General features: G+C 37.7%; 1 protein-coding gene across 1 annotated transcript; it reads left to right on the top strand.

The window, feature by feature from the left end:
* Positions 1 to 1,299: 1,299 nt before the first annotated feature.
* ALX1 (ALX homeobox 1) lies at positions 1,300 to 19,149 on the top strand (the record flags this gene model as incomplete). The annotated part of the gene is made up of 4 exons (XM_084205665.1): positions 1,300 to 1,531; positions 3,719 to 4,023; positions 7,617 to 7,745; positions 18,829 to 19,149. The coding sequence occupies 4 exons, from the start codon at positions 1,300 to 1,302 to the stop codon at positions 19,147 to 19,149; spliced, it is 987 nt and encodes a 328-aa protein (XP_084061791.1).
* Positions 19,150 to 25,846: the final 6,697 nt, after the last annotated feature.

A 25,846-nucleotide genomic window follows, 5' to 3' on the forward strand; every position in this document is an offset into this window, starting at 1 on the left:
CCAGCGAGGGAAGGGCCCACCGAACTGGGTTCTAAAACAGCCTCAGCAGAAAAGACAAGCGCGGGCCCACGATGCTGAAATCCTCATCTGAAGTGATTGCAATCTCGGGTTTGCTTTACTTCACAGAGTACTCCTTTCACGAGGAAGCACGGAAGATCTTTTCCGTAATTCGTGCCTCTTCGAAATAGTCCACTATCTCTCTCGCCTGTGTTTAAATCTTATCAATGTGCGAAAAGGCCAAGGAATTCAACACTTCAAAGCTCACACATTGGGTGGAAACCACCCGCTTTCCCAATATCCATAGGAATGCATGCGTATATGACTCATTTCGTTTTCTTTTTATTGCCTAAGACTTTAATAAATACTTTCGTTTAGAAACAGTATTGTTTTTTAATGATAATATTTCAGGAGATTTGAAATAAAAGTCCGTTTTAACCACTTTGCACAGGCGCACGCACACCCCCAACCCCAAACACACACACAACAACTGAGATCTGTTTCATAGCAGACAAATTCTCTTTTAGGCCAGTTTTCTGATGTGAGAGAGTTCTAGTTTTAAGTTTTGCTGGTTTACATTCCCTCTACACAAACAACTGCCTACAACATTTCTTTCTCTGTTTAACTCTAGGACAAAACTTCTGATCTGTTTAATAAAGAAGGAACACCGGTTCTTAATTTTACAGCTTCAGAGAACAGGACTGCAGCTACCGACGTATCAGTCAAATCAATTAAAGAAGATCCTTTACTTAAGGGTATGTGCCCCTGAAATTACCTCGCTCTAAGCCTCTCAGAGAGCTGGGGGGAGAGGGAGGGAAGCGAGGGATTACTCTTTCCAGGATCCCTGGAGAAATGCGAATAGGTTGCAGAGGGGAAATGTCCTTTTTATTTGTCCTCCCTCCCTCCCCACCCTCCCTCCCTCCCTTTCTCCCCTCACCCTCCCCAAATGCTTGTGTGTGTCTGTCTGAAACAGATCCGTCTGTGGAAAATGGGCCTGGAACTCCCTCCTGTGTTGGGATTAGGTCTTGGGGGACCTGGGGTGGAGTTATACTGCTTGCTTATTTTCATATTCATTAGAAATGGGAGGTTGCACAAGAAGTCCTGCTGAGCTTCAAGATATAAGAGCAACTTCGGGTTCCCCTTTCAAGACAAGACAAATCAAAGGCTCAGAGGCAAAACAGCTCTCTAAGCGCTGAACGCCTCTTCCTCCCTCCCTCCTTCCTTCCCTCCCATCCACTCACTCTCCCTCCCTTGCTCACAGTCCAGCCTCTGTCTAGGGAAGAGGCTCTCAAGCAGCCTTAGATGATTATGGATTTTCTGAGCGAGAAGTTTGCCCTGAAGAGCCAGCCGAGCAAGAACAGTGACTTTTATATGGGAGCAGGAGGCAGTTTGGAGCACGTTATGGAAACTTTGGACAATGAGTCCTTTTATAGCAAAACGTCAGGCAGCAAATGCGTACAGGCCTTCAACCCTCTGCAAAGAGCTGAGCATCATGTGAGGCTGGAGAGGACATCACCCTGCCAGGACAGCAACGGTGAGTCGTCATCCCAGGGTTATTCCCCCTCCTGCAGATGTGCGGGGGAGGGCAGGGATTCTCCCGCCCAGGGAGACCAAAGGCAGCTGCGCAGCCTTCGGATGTGGGCATGCGAGGGCTGTCAGGTCGTAGTAAAATAACAACAGTAACAATACTACTGTTATAATGCTACTATTAAAAAAAAAAAAAAAAGAAATCCGGGAGAAGGCAGACGGCTGCTTTGAAGAGCTCTTTTCCTTTCAGTGCAGTTTTTCAGCTGCTGCCTTCCCCACCGGCCCCGGCCCGGGTCCCCCGGCTTGCCGAGAACGCAGCTCCGAGCACGCCGGCACAGCCCGCCCGTGCCGGGGCAGCCCGCCCGGGGGACCGACGGGCCGGAGGGTCCCGGAGGGTGCTGTAGGACACGGCCGCCCCCCGGTCCCTTCCGGCGCAGCCTGGCCACCCCCGGCACCCCCCGACCGGCCTCTGGTCGCCCTCCGGCCGCTCCCCGGGCGCTGCCGCCCCCGCTGCGAGCCGCGGCGTTTTCACCCCGCGAACTCCCGGGAAAAGCATCGCCGGCGTGCCGGTGCCGGAGGGAGCCCGGTCACGGCCGGCTCTCCGGTGCCGATCCAGGCAGGGAACGGAAGGCAGCTTGGTCATCTCTGCTTCCTTCAAACACCGTCCTGCGACGGTAGCGGGGTTCTCCCAATCGATGCGTGAAGGTGTTTTTTCCGAAAAACCCGTCAGTCCCCGAAAACCCCAAAGAATACTGTTAAACATTTTATCAAGTATTAAAATTTTCTAGCTTATAAGCAAGGAGAATGAGGAATATTTTATTTTTAAAACATTTAAAATCTTCCTCATTATTCCAACATGATGAAAATCGCTACAGAAAATATTTTAAAACTAATTTCATAGGAAAATTGGAAAACGTGGTTAAAATCAGCTGCAGTAAGGCTAACAATATGATATGCTTTTTTACTTCTTATAGTCATTGAAGTATATATATTTTTTTGAGAAAGTTCTTTCATTTTTACGAAAAAAAAGGTGAGAAATTGATAGATTCCTTCAAGTCTAATTTAAAAACAAAAACCTATAGGAAATTGATTTATACATTGAAGTTTTTCTTAATTAGCTAATTTATTGTATGCCTCGAGGGCTTTGGGGCATTTCCTATCTATGTTTGTGTTGATGGTAAGTATCTGAAAATTGTGTTTCATTGCAATCAGCTCGAATTGAAAGAAAAGAAATTTTTGAGAACGCGAGGCAATCTCAAAGCAAGCTTATTATGTTACATAGCATGGTTGTAAGTTTTAATTTCTACAGTTTGAATCTTTTTTCCCACCTTTTTCTTAGGAAAAAAAAGGTTTTTAAAATTCTTTGACTTATCTCATTACTTTTCCAATAATGTGCGATAAGTAAAAATATTGAAAAGTAAGAAATGTTTTCATTTCTTATTAAGAAGCTTCTGTGGACTATTTCTTATCTCTACCACTCAAGTTTTACCTAAAGACAAATAGTTCCTGCGATCCTTTTACAAATTATATGAGTTAACATTTAATGAGTTAACATTTTGCAGAAATGCCCTGTATTTTGTAACCAAAACAAACCTCATTGGAAACAATTCCACTTCACAAATGCAAAAGAAGGTATATGGAATTTATTGAATTTTAAAAGTGAATTTAATTTTTGGTTTCATTTGCTTCTTGATGTGTCAGTTCACAACTATTAAGTTTACTTCACTGTCAGCTTGTATTTTCATAGAAATAGAGGTTTTTTTTGCATTTGCTTCCAAGTTTAAAGGCACATTTGTCAATAGCTTTGTGTCTCTATTATGAAAATCTGTTTTGGGCTAAGATTCCTTATCTGTACAACTCTAGCTGAGGCTGATTTCATGCATTGTTAACTACTTTAGCAGCAGTAGTGGTAGGGTGAAAATATCCAAGTCTCTTGCACAGTCTCCTCACTCTGTACGTTTTCAGATGATATTTTCAGATATCATTCTCGGTTAAAATTCAGTGTGACTTAGCACTTTTATTCTATCTGTAGTTAATATTACAAATTCTTCTTCAGTGATCTCATAAAGAAATAACACTGCCACGATGGAATCTGGTTCCTTGTGAAACTGTTTTATATGAACTCCTGAGTTTAAACACCTCTCCTTCCCCCTTGATCATTTATTAACCAGCTGTTAACCCACCTTGTATACAGTGAACTACGGGATTACTAAAGTGGAAGGACAGCCTCTTCACACAGAGCTGAGCAGGCCCATGGACAATTGCAACAATCTCAGGATGTCTCCTGTGAAAGGGCTGCAGGAGAAGGGGGACCTGGATGAACTTGGTGATAAGTGTGACAGCAATGTCTCCAGCAGTAAGAAGAGGAGACACAGAACAACTTTCACCAGTTTGCAGCTGGAGGAACTGGAGAAAGTATTCCAGAAAACTCACTACCCCGATGTCTATGTAAGAGAACAGCTAGCTCTGAGAACAGAGCTCACTGAGGCCAGAGTCCAGGTAGGAACCAGATTTCAGCCTTTCTATGACAAATTGTGCTTTGTAGCAATGAGTAAATTACACTCTTGGGGATTGTACAAAAACCCATAAAGCAAAAGTAAACAGCTCGTTTTGCCCCATTTCTTTATGGACATGAGCTGTTATGCTGTAGTGCTAAAATAACTTGTTTTTTTTTTTAATAGCTTGTGTTACAGTTCTGAACACTTGTTTAAAGGATGAGAAAACATAATCAATAGTAAAACTGTCTTGATCTCTTGTAGTATTCCAGGCAGTGAAAACATAAATTGTTGCGTGTCAAGATCCCACTAAAGACTTGTTGCATGTAGTTCAGACTGATGGCAATGCAGAACTCAGATGCAGAGGATTCTGTGTGTGTCATGGCATGAAAATTACAGTCTAAAAAGTGACCAAATTCCTTGTTCCTATCCAAAGACTGTGCAGTGAAACAGGGCATACATAAATGTGTATAAGTGTCTATATATCTACATACCTATATTTATATAGATATGTTTGTGTGTGAGTTTTGTGCCTGTATAAAACAAGGACATAATCTATTCATCTTTTCTGTACGGAATGATCTTAGAAATCACAAAACTAGGAGGTAAAATTTATGGTTTTTAAGCTTCCATAACTTAATAATAATGTTATTTGAGTTTTTGTAACAAAACATACTGGCGACCACTTAGTATATTATTATCGTGTATCGTAACTGCGTACAAATATGATCCATTCAGTATGTGCTTGTAGAGTAATCCCAATCATATTTATGGCTTTTGATGTGCAATGGTGAGAAAAGAAGCTAAATATCCAGGAAATGCAGCCTTTCCCTTGTTTAGAGGTCTTCTGTTAGAAAAGGGTGTGAGCCACACTTTGCAAGTTTATGTTCATTTTAGATATCTTTCCTGTTGTGGTAATAAGCATTATTTCAATTTAGAGAATAACTGTCCTGTTGATTCTTACAGACTGGGATTAATTTTTTTAATTTAGTGACTTGAATATGATAACAACTTCACAACTTGTAATTAAACACATACTCCCACACGCATGTAGAGAAATAGACGTCAGTGCACATGCATGCAAACTGAAATTAAATCAGAAACACTTTCAGAAAAAGTCAGTTAATTAATTTTATAAAGAAGTGTTCTTTTCATGTCTTTTCAAGCAGCCATCACATTTGCCATTGTCATCAGCAAATAGACTCCAAAACTGTGCGTTCAGTTACATTGATGTGATACCAGCAATGCCGATGGAATTTGGTTTTTAACTCTTTAGGCTCTACGCAATTCCTCTCCTGAATTTGCTACAGCTTTCCAAGTATGACTTCCACTCATTGGGATTTAGTCCTGACTTAAAACAAAGAAGATAGCATACTGTTAAAACACCGTTCTAACAAATGTATAATTCTGGAATGTGGAGAACTACCTCAAGAACAAATTAATAGCTAGAATAGGGAGGGGAAAATTATACTCAAGTGTATCCTCTTACTTTTTTTATCACATTTTTTTCTAAGATTTAGAGGCTTCACATGGTAAGAGTATTAAAAAGAAGACAGTAAATTAAAAATATATGTCTATATGAGGTTTTCACAGAGTATTTATTTCTATTTTATTTAAACATAGAAATAAATTCTTACCTTTCTTACCATTCTTACCTTTCTTAAAAGATAACTGATCTTTGCATTCTCATATGCTAAATATGGAAGGACATGTTGATAATTTCTATCCAGAGTAGCAAGAGTATTCCATCACAAGATTAAGCAATTTGCAAGGCCTTACGTCATTAAAGGCAAGCATCTGGCAATTCAAGGATAACAAGCAGCAGATTTCTACATTGCTTTGTGGAGGCAAATGGTTACTTTATCTCTGCCAAGAGTAAGTTTCTAGTAAAGTGGTGTAAACAGAAACATTTTGGGGGATTGTCAAAGGAAAAAAAAAAAGTGCTTTTTCTCATTTACTTCTATGAATTCAAGCAAATTGTTTGATTTAGTGTAGTGTAGTGATCAGCTGGATACCTTACCCACAGTTCCCTTCACCACCATTTCATCAACATCCAATTTAATATTTGTCCTGCACACATGCAGAGAGAGCCAACCTGAACCTAATTTATCTAAGTTGTTCTCTTTCCTGCTGCATGTCAGTCCAGTAATTGGTACCCATTTCAAGAAGATTGTCAAGGTCTTTTTTCAAGGAAAGAACTTCATGTCTAAATTTCCTTATCGTGTCCTTGATGTGGAGACAGGAGATTTTTTTTGCCTTCCCTTTTCTTTTTGCTGAACCTCAGGCATCTTAAATAACACAAATTTACCACCGAGGTTCCTAACAATATATACTCAGGAGTTATATGCATGAGCCTTGCTTTGATTGCTGAATCTTTTAAAAGATGGCACATCTGCCACAAGCCCTTGGGAATCAAAATGAGCAAAATTGTGCCCTGGTTGCTTAAGCAGTATCAAAAGAAAGTTGAGTTCTCCAAAGACCAATGCAAGAATAAACCAGTGTTATTTTAAATATCCCACAACATGGAATCAGAAAATATACCCCAAAATACAGGAAATATCTATAAAAACCCCCGCTATTCATGTATGTATATATCAAAATGAATTAATGATCACTTTAGCAGGATAATTAACCAATGCCATTGTTTCCTTAAAAAAAAAAAGATTCAGTAAAAAGTGTGACTTCTTAAAAAAGTCTCAGTGAGCTTGCTTACACCAGAACAACAATGACTAGTTGGATATTACTCTTATACAGTGTTACTTTTCTTGGCAATCCTTTATTCATCAAGATAATTCCTAACCTGTCCAAACTAAACTGTCCGAAAGACAAGAATAAATTATTAAGATCATGGCACAATGACAGTTATCAGTAACAGAGAGAAATTGTCATATAAAGGGTTTTTGATACAATACTTGACACTCAAAATGTTAGAGAACAGACCAATGTGTATGAATAAATTTAAGCATAAAATCTAAATTATTCTATAGCTGAAAATGCAATTCTTTTGTCTTCCATTATAAGAAACAGGTATCACCTAACACCAAAGTGAAAACTAAAATCACAGTAGTTAAAAAGCTGTCTGTGACATGGTAACTTTTTATTATCTTCCTGGCCTTTTAGCTAGCATTCCTTATAGAAGCCTTTCCTGCTGTGTAGACTACTGTCCGTGTGCCAATTTTTCCTGCCTTTTTGTTACGGCACTTGATAAAGATTATGGACACCTCTCTAGGAGACAGATTACAGGCAATCATAGCAAGTCAGTGGGCATGGGAATTTAAGAGAATGTTTCTTTACTTGCTACAGACTGATCTTTCTCAGGTTGTCTTTGTTTTTGTTTGTTTGTTTTGCTTGTTTGTTTTGTTTGTTTGTTTTGAGGAATATAAATGAAACAATATGTATATTCAAAATAGCCAGCAATAAGTTAAGCAGGTGTGACATTTACAAGATTGAAACAGTGAAAAATTAATTTTCATGTGGAGAACTCCTCTTTTTAAGATAAACAGAAATTTTCAAAGCCAATGTCCAAAATCTCTTATTTTCCAAAAACCCCTTCGCAGTATATAATTACCCCGATGACTCTTTTGCTGTGTACTCTAGGTTTGGTTCCAGAATCGAAGAGCAAAATGGAGAAAAAGAGAACGCTATGGCCAGATCCAGCAAGCCAAGAGCCACTTTGCTGCCACCTATGATATATCTGTTCTTCCAAGGACTGACAGCTACCCTCAGGTATGGTAAAGACCAAGCAGTACTTTCTTTGGTTCTACATTTGGCAGCCATCCTAACAACTCTGGTTTTGTATACTTTGCTAAGATAAAGTATAAACTCTCTGATCCCTAGACAGCTTCCTCTTGATGTGCTAAACTTGCACCATTTCCTTATAGACCTCAACAGACCATTAAATAGAACAAGTGTCCTACTAGCATAAAATTGTAATATAGCCGTGCAGAATCAGAACTGAATGTATATCACAGGGGGAGAGTGGCAGAGGGACAGGAAAGCTCTCTCAGATCATTGTAGTTGCTTTAATTTTTTTTTTTTTGTCTTTTTCAGTGCTAGTACTATTGCTAGTAAATAGTAAGGTATACTGCATAATAAGGTCGTAATCTTCTGTCTCTGTTCTCCAGTCCTTTGGTTTACTGCTTTGCCTCACTCTGCTTTTGTTTGTCTTCTTGCTTGTTTTAGCACGTTGAATATTTCTATTCTGGAGCCAATTTTTTTCATGTCTCCGGCTTCACATTGCTTTTACCACATAATTAATTAAAAAAAAAAAAAAGCACCATGCAAAGCAAAAAATCTTTCACGGTTCTCTTCCACTACTGGTGTTTTGGTGCTCTTGAGCTTCATTAGGTAGCAGGGTCTCTGCCAACCTTAAGAAAATACTCAGATTCTATGTGAGCTTGCTTTGGTCATGCTCTAAATTGGCTGAGCGAAGAGGTCCTCAGGGTTGGGGAAGAGTGGCTGGAAATTGACTCAGCAGAGAAGGGTCTGTGGCAGCTGGTTGACAGCAGCTGAACATGAGCCAGCGTGTGCCCAGGTGGCCGAGAAGGCCAATGGCATCCTGGCCTGGATCAGCACCAGTGTGGCCAGCAGGAGCTGGGCAGGGATTGTGTCCCTGTCCTTGGCACTGGTGAGGCTGCACTTCAAATTCCATGTCCTGTTCTGGGCCCCTCACTGGGAGAATAACACTGAGAGTCTGGAGAATGTTCAGAGCAGACAATGGGGCTGGGGAGGGGTCTCGAGCACAAGTCCTGTGAGGAGCAGCTGAGGGAGCTGGGCTTTTTTGCCTGGAGAAAAGGAGGTGCAGGGGAGACCTCATCACTCTCTACAACTGCATTAAATAAGATTGTAGCAAGATGGTCTCTTCTCCCAGGGAACTAGTGAGAGGTTAAGAGGACATGGCCTCAAGCTGAGCCGGGGGAGGTTCAGATCAGATATCAGGGAGAATTTTTTCACTGAAATGGTGGTCGAGTGCTGGAGTCACCATCCCTGAAAGTGTTCAAGAATTGACTGGAAATGGCAATTAGTGCTATGCTTTAGTTGACATGGCAGTGTTTGGTCGAATGTTGGACCTGATGATCTTGGAGGCCTTTTCCAACCTTAGTGATTCTATCATTCTATGAATGTGATTAATAATGAACCAGGGGTCTTTGGCTGATGTGTCATCTACTCAGTTGAACGTGATTTACCTATGAAGAGGTTACATATTGCTGGGTTTGGTGTCTGGGCCAGAGCTGCCCCGTGCTCCTGCAGCTCAGACCATGAACACAACCATTTCAGCTGTGGTGGCACTTGTAAGGCTGTCTGGTTTTTATTTTAAAATACAGCAGGGCAATAACCCAAATTGCATTAGCAACCACTACATGACTGTGTTTAGGCAGGTGGACGCAATCTTAGGTAGCCCCAGGTAGATTCACACAGCCATAGATTTGCAGTCACTCACAGATCTCATTCAAGGTGGTCAGCTCACCTTTCAAGGTCTTTCTGACTTACCTACAGCATCACAGCAAGTGATACAAGGAACAGTGCTGAAGCTTTGGGATTTCTAGACTAAATTTGTGTCTGCCGGCTTTTCTTGTATTTTTAGTAGGATTCCATCTACACGTTTTCCTAAATGACCAAATTTCATTAGTATAAGATAACGGATTAATATAAGTCATTGGTAAGCACTTAAAATGATTGTCCTAAAATTAATGTTAAAATTAATCCCAAATTTTTTAACTATAGATAATATGATCTATAAAATTCCAACCCAATAAAAGATCTATTCTGTACTTTCAGATTATTAAAAGATTAATTTTCTGCATTTCTGTTCATATTTTTGTCAAAAAATATCTGCTAGACAGATGACACAACTAAGCTTCAGCCTGACTAATATTTCCAACACTAATTAATAGATTCTTAAAAACAGAAGACAAGTGCAAATGCTCCTCCCATCATCTTATATCAAGCACCTCTGGTGTGCAGAAATGCAAAATGTGTACTCATTCACAAGTGCAAATGCCACGTGCTCACCTACAAGCACAGACTAACAGACTGCAGGTAAGCAGGGAGGCACAATGTGTAATTAGGTCTGCTCACCTGCATGAGAATGCTGCCTTGAGCTGTTCTGCTGCTCTTGCTGTTCAGGAACAAGGAGCTGAATGAAGGTGTGACTGCCCTTTGCTTTGGCTGTTTCAGCTGAGGGTTTGCACACATAGCTTGGCTACATGTTAAAAACAAGGTAGCCCTCTCCTCAGAGAAAAATTTGGCTACTTTTCTGTATATGAGTAGGTATCCAGGCAATTATCACAGAACATTCAATAAAAATTCATATTCTTGCTAACCTGGTGGTAATTCTTCGTAGTTTTCACATTCTGAAATCCTGTCCTTCGGTAAAACCACATCTCTATGATATATATAACATTTCCAGTGAGAATGAGTGAGACAATGAAAATCTGTTTTAAAAACACGACTACTAACTTCACTGCATTCAAATCTTTTGAACTAGATGTCCATTATTAAGTGTTTCACTTCTGGGCAATAAATACACAGCTCCTGACTTGCTATAAATTCATCAATCTATCCCACAACTCAGTCAGAAAAAGTATTTAAAATGCTTTCATTTTAATGTTATAAATTGATTTCCCCAACAATTCCTTTATTTCGTTGTAGTTAATGTAAGAGAAGAAAACAAATAACCTTTTTTCCTTTGCTTTTATTCCCACATCACGACCACCACAGGCACTTCTCTTGTGACAATGAAATAAGCAAATATTAGACAAGCTTTGCCGTACTTTTAAATAAATAATTTTTAAATGTACTTTTAAATAAGCAAATTTTTTCTTGTGCATTGTGGAACACAGATCACTAGAGTTTATTTAAGAAACAACATGGAGAAAAACAGACTCCCTGTTGCTGGAAGAAAATATAGGTTGAATGTTGAAAAAGGATGAAATCAAGCTGAGAAGTTTACAGCTTTATAGCAGAAAGAGCAGGAACAAATATGAATTTCTGGTGTGCATTATAAGGATTTGCAGCCTGCAGATTTTTCTGTTTTGAGTCCAAGAATGGATATGATGAGAAAACACATCTCAGTTGCATTCCAGCAGAAGCGTCAGTTTCTTGCAGTCAACAGAGGGTGTTGTGGAGACTTCTGCTTAGTCTCTTCACCAATTATCTTCATCAAATACAAATTAAGAACATAATGATGCTGTGCATTGTGTGACTTCATAAACCTGAAAGGTTTTTTTGGTGAGAAAATGAATCTTTTGTTTTGAAAGACAGAAGGTTGGCTCTGAATCAGAGAAAGGTTGAGTTTGGAAGTGACCTCTGAAAGTGATCTGGTCCAACACCTTTCTCTACAATCCAGTCTAATTTTGCTATTAAATTCCATGTCTTTATTTTCACCATAATAACAATTTAGATGTTTTTTGGGTAGATCATAATTCTTTGCTTTGCTCTTTCAGTCTAATTTTAATTATTTTTACAGTATATTGACTTTAGATTTTTTGTTTTGGTTTTTTTTAGTTGCTTTTCTGAGAAATTGAATATGTCCTGAATTGAACCTGCCAAGAAATTGAATATCTCCTAAACTGGCCAAATTCTGCATGCATATATCTTCCATTAATTATACTATCAATACCTGGGATACAGAGAAGGGCAGTTTGTACAACATTCTAGAAAAATCATCTGTTATTCAGATTTTCTTTCAAAGCTCTAACAACATTATGCTGAAAATCAGATTTTTCTAGAAAAATTTTATGGACGGTGATTTTCATTAATTTTAGTAAAAGTTTTCCATTTCACTACTTCCAGTGTTTGAACTTCAATTTCTTCTTGTAGATAACAACATATTGGGGTCTAAGTAATCTTAAATGCACCCAGGAAAACACATGTCAGACATTTTTAGCTTAACTAGCAATATCCTACTGATGATATGAAAGTGAAGATGGAACATCTTAACATCAGTGGGGAAATGAATGCAGATTCCCTTCATGGGGAAGTTTACTTCATTTCACCAGAGTGAATGTTAGTAAAAAAGCCATACTTAATTTGGTCACTTATATACAGTGTAGAGCGTTATTAAATATATCTCAGGATATCTGAGACACCGTTGAAGCATTGATGAACAGGATTTAAAAGAAGGATCCATCCTTCATTTTAGGCAGCCGTGGCCAGATAAGTATTACACATTTGTGTTTAAGAAACTTAACCAAAGTGACTTTTATGCCAGACATGAGTTCCCTTTACAGCTGCCAATAATCTGATCAATGAAATTTTTTATTCCTAAAACATAAGGTGTAAAATAGATAAGATGATCTGTCAACATTATTTTATTCTGATTCCTGGTTCAGCTGTGGTCATTTTTAGTTATCTACACAGATGTATAAATATGTTAGAAGAGGGACAATAAAAAAGCCTCTTTAGCTTTGTTCTTCTCTTACCTTATTGGTCTTTATTTGACTTCCTCTGCCACCCTATGTTAGTGGGAGGGCTCCTGTTACAAAAGTACTTGATCTCATCAGTTTCAATGATTACCTGCGAGAACTAACAAGAAAACATGAGACAAAATTCCATTTTACCCTCCCTCCCCCTTATTTACGCACACAAGAGCCTATACTATTATCACACAGACCCCCAGGTTTCCCTGTGTGAATCAAATTGATAAATAAGTGCATCAGTATGTGAATAAACATTAAATTGTGTAATTGAAAAGCAGATAAAAAAGGTCAACATTTTTCTCCCCTCTAGGCTCTTTTCTTTCTTTGCATCCTTCCTCCTTACTTGTTATTTGAATCATGTTCATTTGTTTGTTTTTCTTCTAAGTTCTTTTAAAAGTATTAATTTTGTCACACCACTCTACTTTCCCTCAATATCACATGCAAAATGTTTGGGTATTTTTAAAATTTTCTTGAAAATGCAGGCAAGACTTGGATAGGACAGAATTTAATTTTTTTGTTTCAGTTGAAAAAGCCCAATCTAGTGCAGGTGGAAATCCTAAGACAACAAAAGCTTTTCAGTATGGGAACAGGAATGATATAGAAGGTGTAGAAAGAAAGGAAAATGTTGAAATCTCATAAATAGAAGGAAGAGGCTGAAATTTGCATTCCATCCACCAGAATGATAAATCAAATTAATATGTTGAACAGCATGGCATCACGTGGTGTGTTGGCAAAGAGTGTAGAAGTGGTATCTGCATACATGTGTCAAGTACTAAGTCCTTGGATCATCGTTATCGTTTGCTCTAGCCTTAGTACATGTGGCTAATCCTCATTAGCAATAATCAAAGTTACGCGCTCCAATTAAATGTTCATATGGAATGCATTAGACGCCACATGTTATATGACTTAAAATTTCTTTTAACTGTAGTAGACACATAAATGACAGTTAATCACAATAGTTCATTAAGGCTACGGGCACACTGATTGAGCATGAGTAGATGTGGCAGACATCTCTGAGCTGGCTTCAGAGAAGTTTATCCCACACTCATGCTGGCTGTGACAGCAAGGAGCTGGGGCTGAGCCACCACCTGCATGGTGTGTGTCTCACTGCAAGTGTGCTCACCTGCCCTGCTGCAGCTGATCTTCCAACAAGAGGGGAGTGACACTTCTAATCTTTCTGGGTGGTGTCTGTTCCACACAAAGTAGCTTATGCACTGCACTTTTATTTTTTCTTGATAATAAACCACCACTCTATGTGGTCCTTCTCATAGTCTCAACATTCAGTTTGTTGCTCTGTGAAGCTTTTTTGTGAAATGTGTATTTTTTTAAGTGAGTGACTTTACTGGGGCTTAGTTATAAGGCAAATTATTTTTTCCCCCTAAGATACACAAATTTTTAAATAGTATTTTTCAAAATATGAAATATTTTATTTAACTGTATCATACAGTTGATATATAATTAATCCATATTGTAAGCAGCCTCAAGATTGCAGTAGGGAGAATTGACAATTTGTAAAACATCCCACACAAGAATTAAAGCTTGATGACTTTTCATATCCTACATTATTTTGAAGCTTAGCAAACTTGTTTAAGTGTGTATTCTAATGGTCAGATTTTTATTTTGTTCACCATGTGTAAGCCAAATGTGGACTGAAGGGGTCTATCACATATTTTAAATCTCTAACGTTAAGCCTCTCACTATCATGTGATAATTAGCATTTTATTTATATCTGCAAATTGTGTCCTGCATCTCTCTCATTCATGAGCCCAATGCAGTACAGGTGATCTTCACATGTGCACTTGTCCAACAGCTCCTACCAAATGATCACAAATTAAACAACAAGAAGTGCTCTGTCTAGACATTAATGTAAAAATACAATGAGAGTGGTGAAGCATTGGGACAAATTGTCCATAGAAATTAATAAACCCCTGCAGCTGGAATGACTCAAAACATGGCTGGATGGGGTTTGAGTAACCTTATCTAAATTTAAGAGAAGATGCAAGCAAGGGTTTAGAAAAATAAACCCAGAGGCTCTTTTCAATTTAAATTATTCTGAGAATCTACAAGTTTAGGAAGTACAGGCAAATTTCTGCCTGTATTTTGGATGTCCTAAAGAGGCACCCAGAAAAAAAAAAAGTGTAAATTTACAGTTGAAATTTGATGTGGTGATGGACTAGGAATGACTAACAGATACAAGATGTGAACTAGTAGCTTTGAGAAGTTTAACAGCTATTGCATTTAATCTCCTGAAAGCAGTTCCTTGTGCTAGCACAGATTTGATCTTTTCTGGTAGTGCAAGGGGAGGAGTGACAAAAATTTAGCAAATCAGTCTGAAATTCATATGTTTTCTATAACTACATAAATTCTTTAACTCTTCATTTAGTGCCACTCTTGTTTTCCTCAGAGTAAATGTGTAGTTTCTAATTACTAGAGTGATTATAATAATATTCAGCACATATAACATTTATGATGTAATACAATAATAACATCTCTTGATATCTAGAGACCTTAGAGATTAGAATTTTGTTTCCCATGTGAAGCACTAAAACACGTGCACTCAAGCAGAGAGGGTCTCTAGTCTGGATAGGCAAGCGGCTGAAATAACACAAGTCAAGAGTTTGGTGATGGGAGAACAAAGCTAGGGAAGTGATAGCAAAAATCCCAGAAAAATTTGATATTTGAGTTTATGTGATTCCTCCAGGGGCTGCATAAAAAGGCTGAAGCTCAGGGAGCTTGAAAGTTTAACAGAAAAGAAGCGATGACACCAAGCGGGATGACCAATTGCCTCAGCTCATTTTCCTCTGCAGTGTCCAACAGAAGGTCATGTGCTTAGGAAATTATATCATAACCATGTTAACAACCATAACTCTCCAGTTATGTTCTTGTCACAGCTATGAAATCCTATTTCTCTTTCTATCAGGAAGGGTGTGTGTGCATGTGTATGTGTGTATAAAACATACAGTAGGTAAATATATTGAAGGGCTCTGGTAATTTCATGGTAACCACAAGAGCAAAGCTCAAGTTGTTTGTGATGTTAACAGAAACCAGAGATGTGCTGTATGTATGGCCTCATTCACAGTCTCTGAATTGCCTTTTATATAGTTCATGGATCACACAAGATTTTAAGAGGAAAAATATTTTCTTTAAATTCATGTACATAATGTCGCTTTTCCTTCTAACATACCAGAAGAAGGTCTGATCATTTTGACTTATTGTGAAACGTTACTGTATTTATTTTTAATACAGGAATACCTTCTTCACCTAAATTTCACTACAAGATATTTATGTTGTAAATCCTTGTGAAGAAATGAAAATTTAATACCAAATGTGAAGTCACTGCACCAGCTAAAATGAATAGAAAATTGATATCACTGAAACATTGGTTTGGAAGGTGTAACTGCCTGATGAGAGAAGATGTAAAGGTCTCCTAGAATCTTGAGGCATTCCTGAAATTAAATTTAATAATTTGAATTCCTTTCTCTAAAGAAGAAACCTAGTGCACTCCTTTAAAAGTTTTAGAAATTAATAGCTTGTTCACATATTTCTTGAAAAAGACATTGGCATATTTTAGGATTTGCAGCTGAATTATGTTCTCATTTACACCTGTGCAATCTCGCTGAACCTAAATTGAAAGAGATTTGTCTAGAATAAAAATATCAGGAAAATTGGTGGTACTAAACTTAGTTTACTGCAAACCAAACTACTCAAAGTATGGAAAGAAGGAGGGATTTTGTGATTTCTCCAGACCACATAGGTTATTGGGCACTTTGTAACTGAGCCTTTGAACCTTTTGAAGATTTCCCATCCTGACTCTATTAAAGGCAAACTTGTTCATTTTGTATTTAAACTTTTTTTGGAAAATTCCTCCCATAATTATATCTGTGCTGCCTGGGTGACTGCAGCATTTGGCATAGTATTCTTAGAAAAAAATTTCAGTAAGTCAGATAAGTAAGACTTTGTTGCATATAAGTTAGCTTTGGAGATTATGAGCTCCTTCAGAAATAGCTTGTGTGTTAGACACTGCATAGGTTAACTAGTTTCTCCCTGGGGAAATTAGTCTGATTAGAAGTCAAAACTGGCTCAGGTAGGTTAATCAAGGAGTAATAAGGCAGCTGGGAATCATGTCAAACTGTAGAGCGTCTCCCATGGGCTGACGTTTGAGTCTTCTGAAAAGTAATTATGAGAGGAGGCAACTGGGAAGTTCTGAAACTTTTTTTAGATTTCCTCATATAGACGTCAGGAGGCCCACAAGAAGTAAAAATCTTCCGTATCCTTCCTCAGTGACCTTACTTCCTCCATTGCTTCCCAGCAGATCACCTAAAATACGCAGGAGCAGAAGGCTGGGGTGTGCCCAGCTGTGTGGATGTTCATGGAAAGGCACATCCATGAGTGTGTGTGGAGCTATAGCTGCATGCATGCATGTCTGTGTAAACAAGCTGAGCAGACCCAGAGTTTGGGGAGATATGTTGCTATCATGATTTTCCCCCAGGCTTTCAGAGGAAACCAAAATGGAGCATTTACTGGATTATATTTTTACTGCTGGAGTTCCCAAGGAGTCCAGATTAGTTTGTCAGCTCCTGGTGACCTTGCTAATGCAACTGTTTAAAATATTAACTTTTAAAATAAGACTATTTCATCCTTCCTATCTGCACTAGATCTCAGCTAGAGGAGTTCAGTGAACCATAATTTATCGCTTTAGCTTGTTGGTGGTTTGGTATGTGCTGTTGCAAAGTGATAGGACAATGAGAGAAAACACAACTCATCAGCCTTGGAAACATGTTTTCATTCTGTGTGTGTGTGTGTGTGTGTCTGTCATAATTCATTACTTCCTCTGACCTCTACTGTGACAGAAAAAATCACTCAGCTAGAGAGATAACCTTTATATCTTAAAGTCAAAATTCCTTTGTCTGTGGATTTGGAATGTGAATGTAGAATTAAGTTTGAAGCGGGAATTCACTTTTCAGTGCTAACTGAAGAATAATTGAGTTACTCCAACATACCACAGAGAACAAAGACACGTGGGCTCAATCGCAGTGCATCAGGGCAAAGATACACTGAACAGACAACAGACTTTTAGAGTGAAGACAAATTTAGCAAAGGAAAACAAATAGGAAAGGATATAGTTACTGGTTGACAAGATCTGTATTGTGAATGGGGGCTAAACAATGTCTTGCCTGATGCTATTTGTACATTAAAAAAATCAGGAAAGGCATATAGGTAAAAGTGGAGAAGACGTACAAAGCTGTATATATTGTATAATGGTGTGTGTAAATGAGGAATGACTGAGGAAGTTCGAGTATGCCAGAAATGATACCATGTGCAAGTAGTACTTATAGAGAGAGTAGAGAGTTTGGAAAAACAGAAGGGCAGTTGCTGAGTGTGAAGCTTGATCAAATCAAAGTGAAAAGAGCAGGAATGAAAGACCATGCAGTCTGAGATATCAACAAGAACTGACCTATAGGTCTTAAAAATCTCCCTGTCTGTCAATCTAGTAACAAACAAGTGAAAAATACCTATCCATAAATAGCACCTATACAGAGATGGTAGAAGGCCTGAGTCTCAGAATGGAGCTTTAAGCGACTGCCAAGTATAGAAAGGATTATACATCAAAGCTTGAATACATAGTTGCTCCAGACATTGCTGGTAACCACAAAGTTTGTGTCCTAGTCTGTCATGCAACGTTTTCCAGGGATGCACAACGCGGTTTGTTAAGGCTGAATGCTGAAACAGAAATGCCCTCAAAGTATAGTTTCACATAAAAAGTCATGAAAAGAAATTCTATGTCAAATCTATCTTTGAAACAAATTTAAGAAAAGGTCTTGAATGTATTATCAGTAATTTTTGTGTTTTAGGGTTTCATTTGTTGCAAAGTAATTATGCAAGGCTTCTCATTATTAAATTTTTCAAATACTTGCTGGGTTTTATCGCTTGAGAAATCCAAATTGGTTTGTTTTGTTCACCCTTTTCTGACCATTACAGTGGGAATTCCAATGAGGAGAAGCAATTATGTTGAAAATATCTATGATCTTGTACACTCTTTTGACACCTTTTCTCTGATGTCAGTTGTGTGTTTCCATTAATTTTATTGACTGGCTGGGCTGATGGCATCCTGAGGTTCAACACTAGACATATATACAGAGCCCCAGGACAAATGGATGACAAAGTAAGGAACACAACTCATCACCCCTTGCTTTTAAGTGAACAATTTCATATTTTGTCTGATGTGATCTCTTCACACTACTTTCTGACATGATTGCAGAGAACTTGTTAAATACTTTTTACTTGTTTCAGAGGGGAACTAATTATATGTGAAGTAAAGGAAACCAAGCGTTGCAGAAAACAAAAGATGAACTTTCTAAGTTTAATTGTGTTCATTTTATATGTTCCAGATTCAGAACAATCTGTGGGCAGGGAATGCGGCCAGTGGTTCTGTGGTTACCTCCTGCATGCTGCCACGAGATACATCCTCCTGTATGACACCTTACTCCCATTCACCCCGGACAGATTCCGGCTACACAGGCTTTTCAAACCACCAGAATCAATTTAGCCACATGCCCCTCAATAATTTTTTCACTGACTCGTTGCTTTCTGGGGCAACCAATGGACATGCTTTTGAAACCAAGCCAGAGTTTGAAAGGAGGTCCTCCAGCATTGCAGTTCTACGGATGAAAGCCAAAGAGCATGCTGCCAATATTTCTTGGGCCATGTAATATAGCAGTACTCTCTCTCATTTTTTTTTTTTTTAAAGCAAACTAAAACCATTTTTATTTCCCATATTTAAAGGGAACAACAATAAGCTGCTGTGTGTGGAATGCTAGAAATCACAATATACATGATGTCTGCTTTAAGAAATGCAATATATTTAACAATAAACCAAGAATAAACCAAATAGATTTACCATGCATCAAGCTCAACAAGCCCTCTTTGTTTTGCTTTTTATATATGTTTTGTTGTACCAGTTGATGAAATATGATTATAGAACCTGAAAAAAAAAAAATAAAACTACTAAGCAAATGTGTCTACTCCATGGTTTTTAGCAGTCCTGTATAAAAAATTCATGCTTTGCAAATGAATACTTCATAAAGGAACAACTTGGTAAAGGAAAATAAATTTATTATACTGAACCCATGATGTAAATGTTTAAGCACAAAGAAGGAAATATATGACCAGTCATGCTGTTGGTAGAATTTGTAGACTGAGTTCTCTCAGCACTGCGCTGCTGCTGTAAGCCAGCTCTGCTGTTTTGCTAAACATGCACATTGAGCTTGTTGAATTTATATCAATGAAGAACTAAAGCAATAAGAATAGAAGGTACTACTTTATCTCATGGACCTGAGTGTATTTCTATTAAAGATAATGAGATCTTTTTTTGGTCACATATAACGCTAAAAGTAGGATCACTTAATAGAGTTTTAAAACTTAATAGAGTGCTTAACAGAGTTTTAAAAGATGTGCACAGATTATGCATCAACTAGTATATTTAAATTAAATCTCAAAGGTTACAGATAGGGAGTCATGAAGCTTGGGTGACTAATAGACAACATGGAATAGTACTCCTACACTTTTATCAGAATTCAGATTAGGGGAAAACCCCAAACAATGCAACACTGAGGTCTTCCAGTACAGTCCATTTTACTGGGTTTTGCTACTCTATGGTCAAATTGAAACAAAAAAGTCCAACAAGGCTTGTGAGTTTCACTTTGTATCTGATCCTAATATGCCATTTTAGTTTTAATTACATTTTGTTGAAACTTTGCTTATATGCTTTCCAGAGTGTAAAACTAGTTTGCTACTCTTAAAGTATATGGGAAAAATCTTTTTGACTGCAATGGCAGCAGAACTTGGCTCTCAGCTCCCAGCCTATCACAAAGGAATTAAAATGTCAGCAGACTTTCTGACATTTCTGGTGGAAAAAAAATAGAGGAGAAGAAAAATACTTTACATCTGGAGAATTGATATCTGCTTTGATTTACTTCTCCTCCCTTTCCCCTGTCACATTCCAAGCTCCTTCAGATGAGTGAAATGTCAGCCTCTTTGAAAGCAACAGTCAGTCTCTCAGGTTCATAAAGGCAAAGTAAATTAATTGAAATAAAGAAGGACTTGCATGGCTGTGATTAGAACAGGATACAACTCTCGGGGCACCCCCTGCTCATTCTTGCTTTTCTCTCTGGCCATTAGTTAGGAACAGAGGGCGCATGGGGGAAGAAGGGAAGACCGGGAAGCAGATTTCACCACAGCAACTGCAGAACTACCAGTACTCACAAAAACAAACACACAGGAATCCCCAGATTTTCTCTTCTCCCACTCATGGGGGCTAAACTTGAAACAAAAATAGGAGATGGACTCATTTTGTAGTCTTTCAAGAATAAACAAACTTGACTTTGAAACCATCAGGATCCCCTAAAAATGGGATTTTTGCAGCAGAGTCTTACACAGCTGAAAGGAATGTTGTCCTATTTTCCACTAGTAATAAACTCAGATTTTAACACATACATATACTCCAATTTGTGGTTTCCTGATCTGATTCTCCTTCTAAAAATTAGCTTCTACTTTGGCCTGAGGAGCTGGAAAAGGGTATTCTGGCTAGAAGTTATCTTTTCCATTTTTTTATGGTCTGTTTAGACAGAGGTAAAACTAGACTTATGTTTTAAAGCAAAAAAAAAAAAAAATTTATTGGTACAGGTAGAGGCATTAGTTTTGTATAGACACTTTTGCAACATGCAGAAGGATGAACGTGCTGGAAATACAATGGATTTTTTAGAAAATTGTTTTCAGTTAAATTTTTTTTTTGTTAAATTTTTTTCAGTTTCCACTTAATTATTTTAAGGTATAATATTTAGAACATGCCAAAGCAATTTTCAGACCTTTTTGTTAGGGTTTCATTAGTGGAAAAAGAAGGAAAGGTTAAGCTGGCAATCTCTGATCCATTTTTGTTGTTGCCTCTTTCAATTTACTTATTTATTTTCACGGCGGAATTTGCTATTGTTTTCTTCTGAAATCTCCCCAAAGAAATTTGTGCAAGTTTTTTTATGTCCGGAGTAAGATGCAACAACTCCTAGGAAATTATTGCAATTGCAGATTTATTACAGAAGAAATACCCATTTTCAAAATATTACAACAATTTTAGGTGCTTGAAACTTCCAAAATCAAAGGGGAAAAAAAAAAGACCGTGCCGTCTCCCTGCTGATTTTAATTAAGTGGAAGGGATGCAATTCTAATTAATTCATCATCCTCAAATCTAGCAATGGAAACTTTTTGTTACTTGGTGCTAGCATAACTTTATACATTAAATAAATAGGTATTCAAGCCCTCATTAAACCTGAGGTGTGATAAGTTGCAGGCCTGCACTAAGCTTGTCATGCTCTTGCATCAGCCTTGTCTCGAAGGATGAATGATAGCCTGTTGGTTGCAGCGTTTCATTTAGCTAATGAAAAAGTATCTTCGTGTTAGATGTCAAGTACTACAACAGGGTCACATTCTGCCAGTTTTATTTAGTAGTGCTTTACTCCGTGAGTAGTGGCATTGATGGGAGTGAGGCTACTCACATAAGCCAAATTGTGAATCACTTGTAAATGTTTGTTCACAATGGCCCCATTCATGCAAAAAAAAAGCCTCTCAGCACAACATGAGTAATCGGTTCATAATCAGGCCCAACTTAAGGTACTATTCAGCTCTACTAAGCATGGCAGGATCTGGCCCATGCTGGCTTAAGGCCAGACTCAGATTTTTTAACCAAGATGAGTAGCTCCTTATTCCACAAATAGTGCAAAGAGACCCAACAGGGCTATTTGTAGTGTTCTCGTTTTCTAAGAAAATTCTAGAAAAGAGACATTTCAATATCTATAAATAGTTTGAGCAAATTCCTATGAAAGGTATATGATTTTATTTTCTACTGGATTATACTCCCACATTTGACAGGATTTGTGTTCTTGTGCTTTGATTTTATCACTTAATGATTTCTTAAGCAACTAATCTTTTCACTGCTTCTTGAACATGTGGAAAATGCACTAAAAACAAAAGAAGGTGATTTACATAGCCTTCCTGCCAAGCATGTGAAGTAATGTTTGAGATATGTGATCATCATGCTATTCTGAGAAGTAAATTTATAGAACTTTTGGGAAAAGAGTCCCTATCCTGTTAAAAGAGAAAGTGAAATATTGTTTTAATTATTGATGCTCTGTGTTTTCTCCTGTGATTGATTCATCAACATTTTGAAGATCTTAAGCCAGTGTTTTAAAAAATTTCTAAACAAATGTAAATTTACTTATGAAATGTAAATTTATTTATATTATGATTTTTACAGACTCGTAAGTGATGGGCAACACTGCATTTAGCAGCTAAAGATAGCCTTATCACCAAGATGGTCAGAAAAGTTTGACAAAAATTCTACCTAAAGTTTAACAGTGTTACATACCCCCGAAAAATATCAATGAAAGCATCTTCAGTTGCTTAGAATAAGTTAGAATGAACTATATTTCTCTTTTCACTTCTTTACGGTCGTAATATTTTGCACAACAAAGTGTTGAAAAAAGTCCAGTTCAATATGTTAAAGGAATTTATTTTGACTTTGAACTTTATGGTAAGGCCCTGAAGTATAAAATTTAACAAATATAATCTATATTATGCATTTAAAGAGATAGTTTCACATGCTAGAAGTAAATTATTTTGTTTTGCAAACAATAAAATATTACAGGCTTTTTTCCCAAAATTACAAAAGTTGTTTTTATTGATAAATTTCTATATATCTGTGCTATTTCAAAATCAGAGTTAGGTCAGGCTAATCAGAGTCAGAATCCATTAAAACCAGTTATTTTTCTTAGTTTCAAAATATTTTTCAGGGGAAGTTCTTTCTGTAAGAAGTATTTCTTCCCTTTAGTGGTTTAAGCCCAGCCAGCAGCCAAGCCCCACGCAGCTGCTCGCTCACTCCCACATCAGAGAGACCGGGGAGAGAATGGGAAGGGTGAAAGCTGGAAAACTGGTGGATTGAGATAAAGACAGTTTAATAGGGAAAGCAAATGCCACGCACACAAGCAAAGCAAAACAAGGAAATAATTCACTTTCCATGATCAGCCAGGTGTTCAGCCATCTCTGGGAGAGCGGGGCCCCATCACAGTAATGGTGACTTCAGAAGACAAAGGCCATCACTCCAAATGTCCCCCCTTCTTTCCCCCCTTTCTATACTGACCAGGATGCCATGTTGTATGGTAATCCCTTTGGTCTGTTGGAGTTACCTCCCAAACTCCCAGGCATCCCAACCTCCATGCCTAGTTAGCAGTATGAAAAGCAGAAAAGACCTTGGCTCCATGTAAGCACAGCTCAGTAGTAACAAAACCATCTCTATGTCATCAACTCAGCACAAATCCAAAACACAGAGCCACAGCAGCCACTGTGAAGAGAGTTAACTCTACCCCAGCCAAAACCCAACATATTCCCACAGCACTTTCCTACCCAAATAACAAGTGGCCCAGTCATTCCCAGAATGCATAACTCTTACTCACCTGCAGTGATCTTTTTAGATTTGCCTGGCATTAGAAGGATGAAGTAGTGTGCAGTGAATGGGAGTGTGATGGCTGGGGACAGAATAATCTTCTGTGAGGAGTGTCAGAGTACAATGCTGGAGTAAGGGGAAACTTAAACCCAGTGAAAACCTCCCTTCCCTCTTTGCCTAAACCACTCCTGAATCTCACCAGGACCTGGCAACATAAGGCTCATTCTATTGCCACCTTTCCAGTATGGGTTTAAGGAGGAATATTAGAAATCAAAACTAAGTCTTGAAGATGTAGGGTTGGTAGGTGCACGACTGTCATTGACAATAAATGCATACTGTGAAATCAAGAGTAGTTTTATGAAGAAGCATCTCTAATAATGAATTTCAAGATTTTTTCCTCTGCATTTTTGAAGCAACAGGAGGACAGAATATTAAAACAAAAGCACAGCGATGGTTGAAACAGTGAGCCCTGAAATTCCTGAAGCACAGCCATTCTCCTTTGCACCACCTGCTCGTGAAAACTGGTATGGCTGTGGCATGCAAATGAAGGAATATATCACAACACTACCACATAAAATAGATTTGAGATATTGTCTTGTTCCTGCCAGTTATATTTGATCTGTTTAAATGAAAGTATAAAAATTACATAATTCCTCATCAAATCTTTTCATGCAGTCCCCACAAGACATATAATATGAGGAAAAAAAGACAAAACCAAGGAGGAAAGTCTTCAAAATCTATTATTGTCTCAAAGAATAGGGGTTTGTTAGCCCTTATACTTGTGAGGCTTCACATTCAACAGCGCAACTTCAGCTTGACTCATACTGCCCAACTTCATAACAGTGATTATTCCCACAGGAATAACTAGTGCACTAGACTAATAAATACATCAATGTATAGGAAATAGTACTGGTTAAAGTAATTGATGTTAGCATGAAAAACATAATTTAAAAAATGTAGGTTATAGGATCAGGTCAAAAATCATAATTTCTGACTGGCTTATAGAGTGGAACTTGATGCTGTTACAAGAGTGCTTTTCTATGCTCTAGTTCTAACTATAGCAACCCTCCATAATCTAATAGCTGTCTGCTTCATCTCTCAGAAGCTGGGTTCTGCATTCTCTAATTATGAAAATAATTATGAGAATTGAAATAGGCTTGATCCTCCCTGCCTTGTACTCCTGTGAGAAAATCCATTTATGTGGACTGACTGCAATTTAGTTTAGTTTCACTATCATTACAGTGAGACAAAATCTTCTGTTTTAATTTAGTAATTGTAAAAAAAATTGATTTTTGATATTATTACTGCTCTGTAAGTGAGCACTTTATTGATATGGAGAGGAATGACTGAGTTGTGTATAGCCTTTTTTTCATTAAAAACCAAAACCTTAATTTGCTTGGTTTTGGTTGAATACAGTGTGATTATAATTAACAAACTGCTTTTAGGTGGGATAAAGTCCTAGCTAACACTTTCATAATATTTTTGTACATCAAAGAAGAAAAGAATATCATTAAAATGAAGCTTTGTCAAACAGCATGCTCAAAGGCAGACAGAAGCATCTGAATCTTTGTAAGACTCTATTTACTCAGGTGTGGTTACTGAAATGATTTTGGTTTAATCATTAAAAATGGAAAACAGCTGAGATCTTTAATGGAAAATAACAATATAAAACATGTTAATTGTATTTTTCTTTCAAAATGATATTGGAGAAACAACTCTTCTTCTAGTATACTAAGAATGATTTTCCTCATTACTTGTTATAAACATTTTAGTATTTAATGAAATACATATTTCTATATGGAAAAACCTGTCAGATATTACTTAAACACATAGGGTAAATAAAATACTAAATTATTTTGGAGGTCTGTTAGAAAAATATCTGGGATAGAGATCAGTTAGTGAGTATTATTTAGCAAATG

Source organism: Fringilla coelebs, assembly GCF_963513975.1.
Source record: "Fringilla coelebs genome assembly, chromosome: 5".
NCBI lineage: Eukaryota > Metazoa > Chordata > Aves > Passeriformes > Fringillidae > Fringilla > Fringilla coelebs.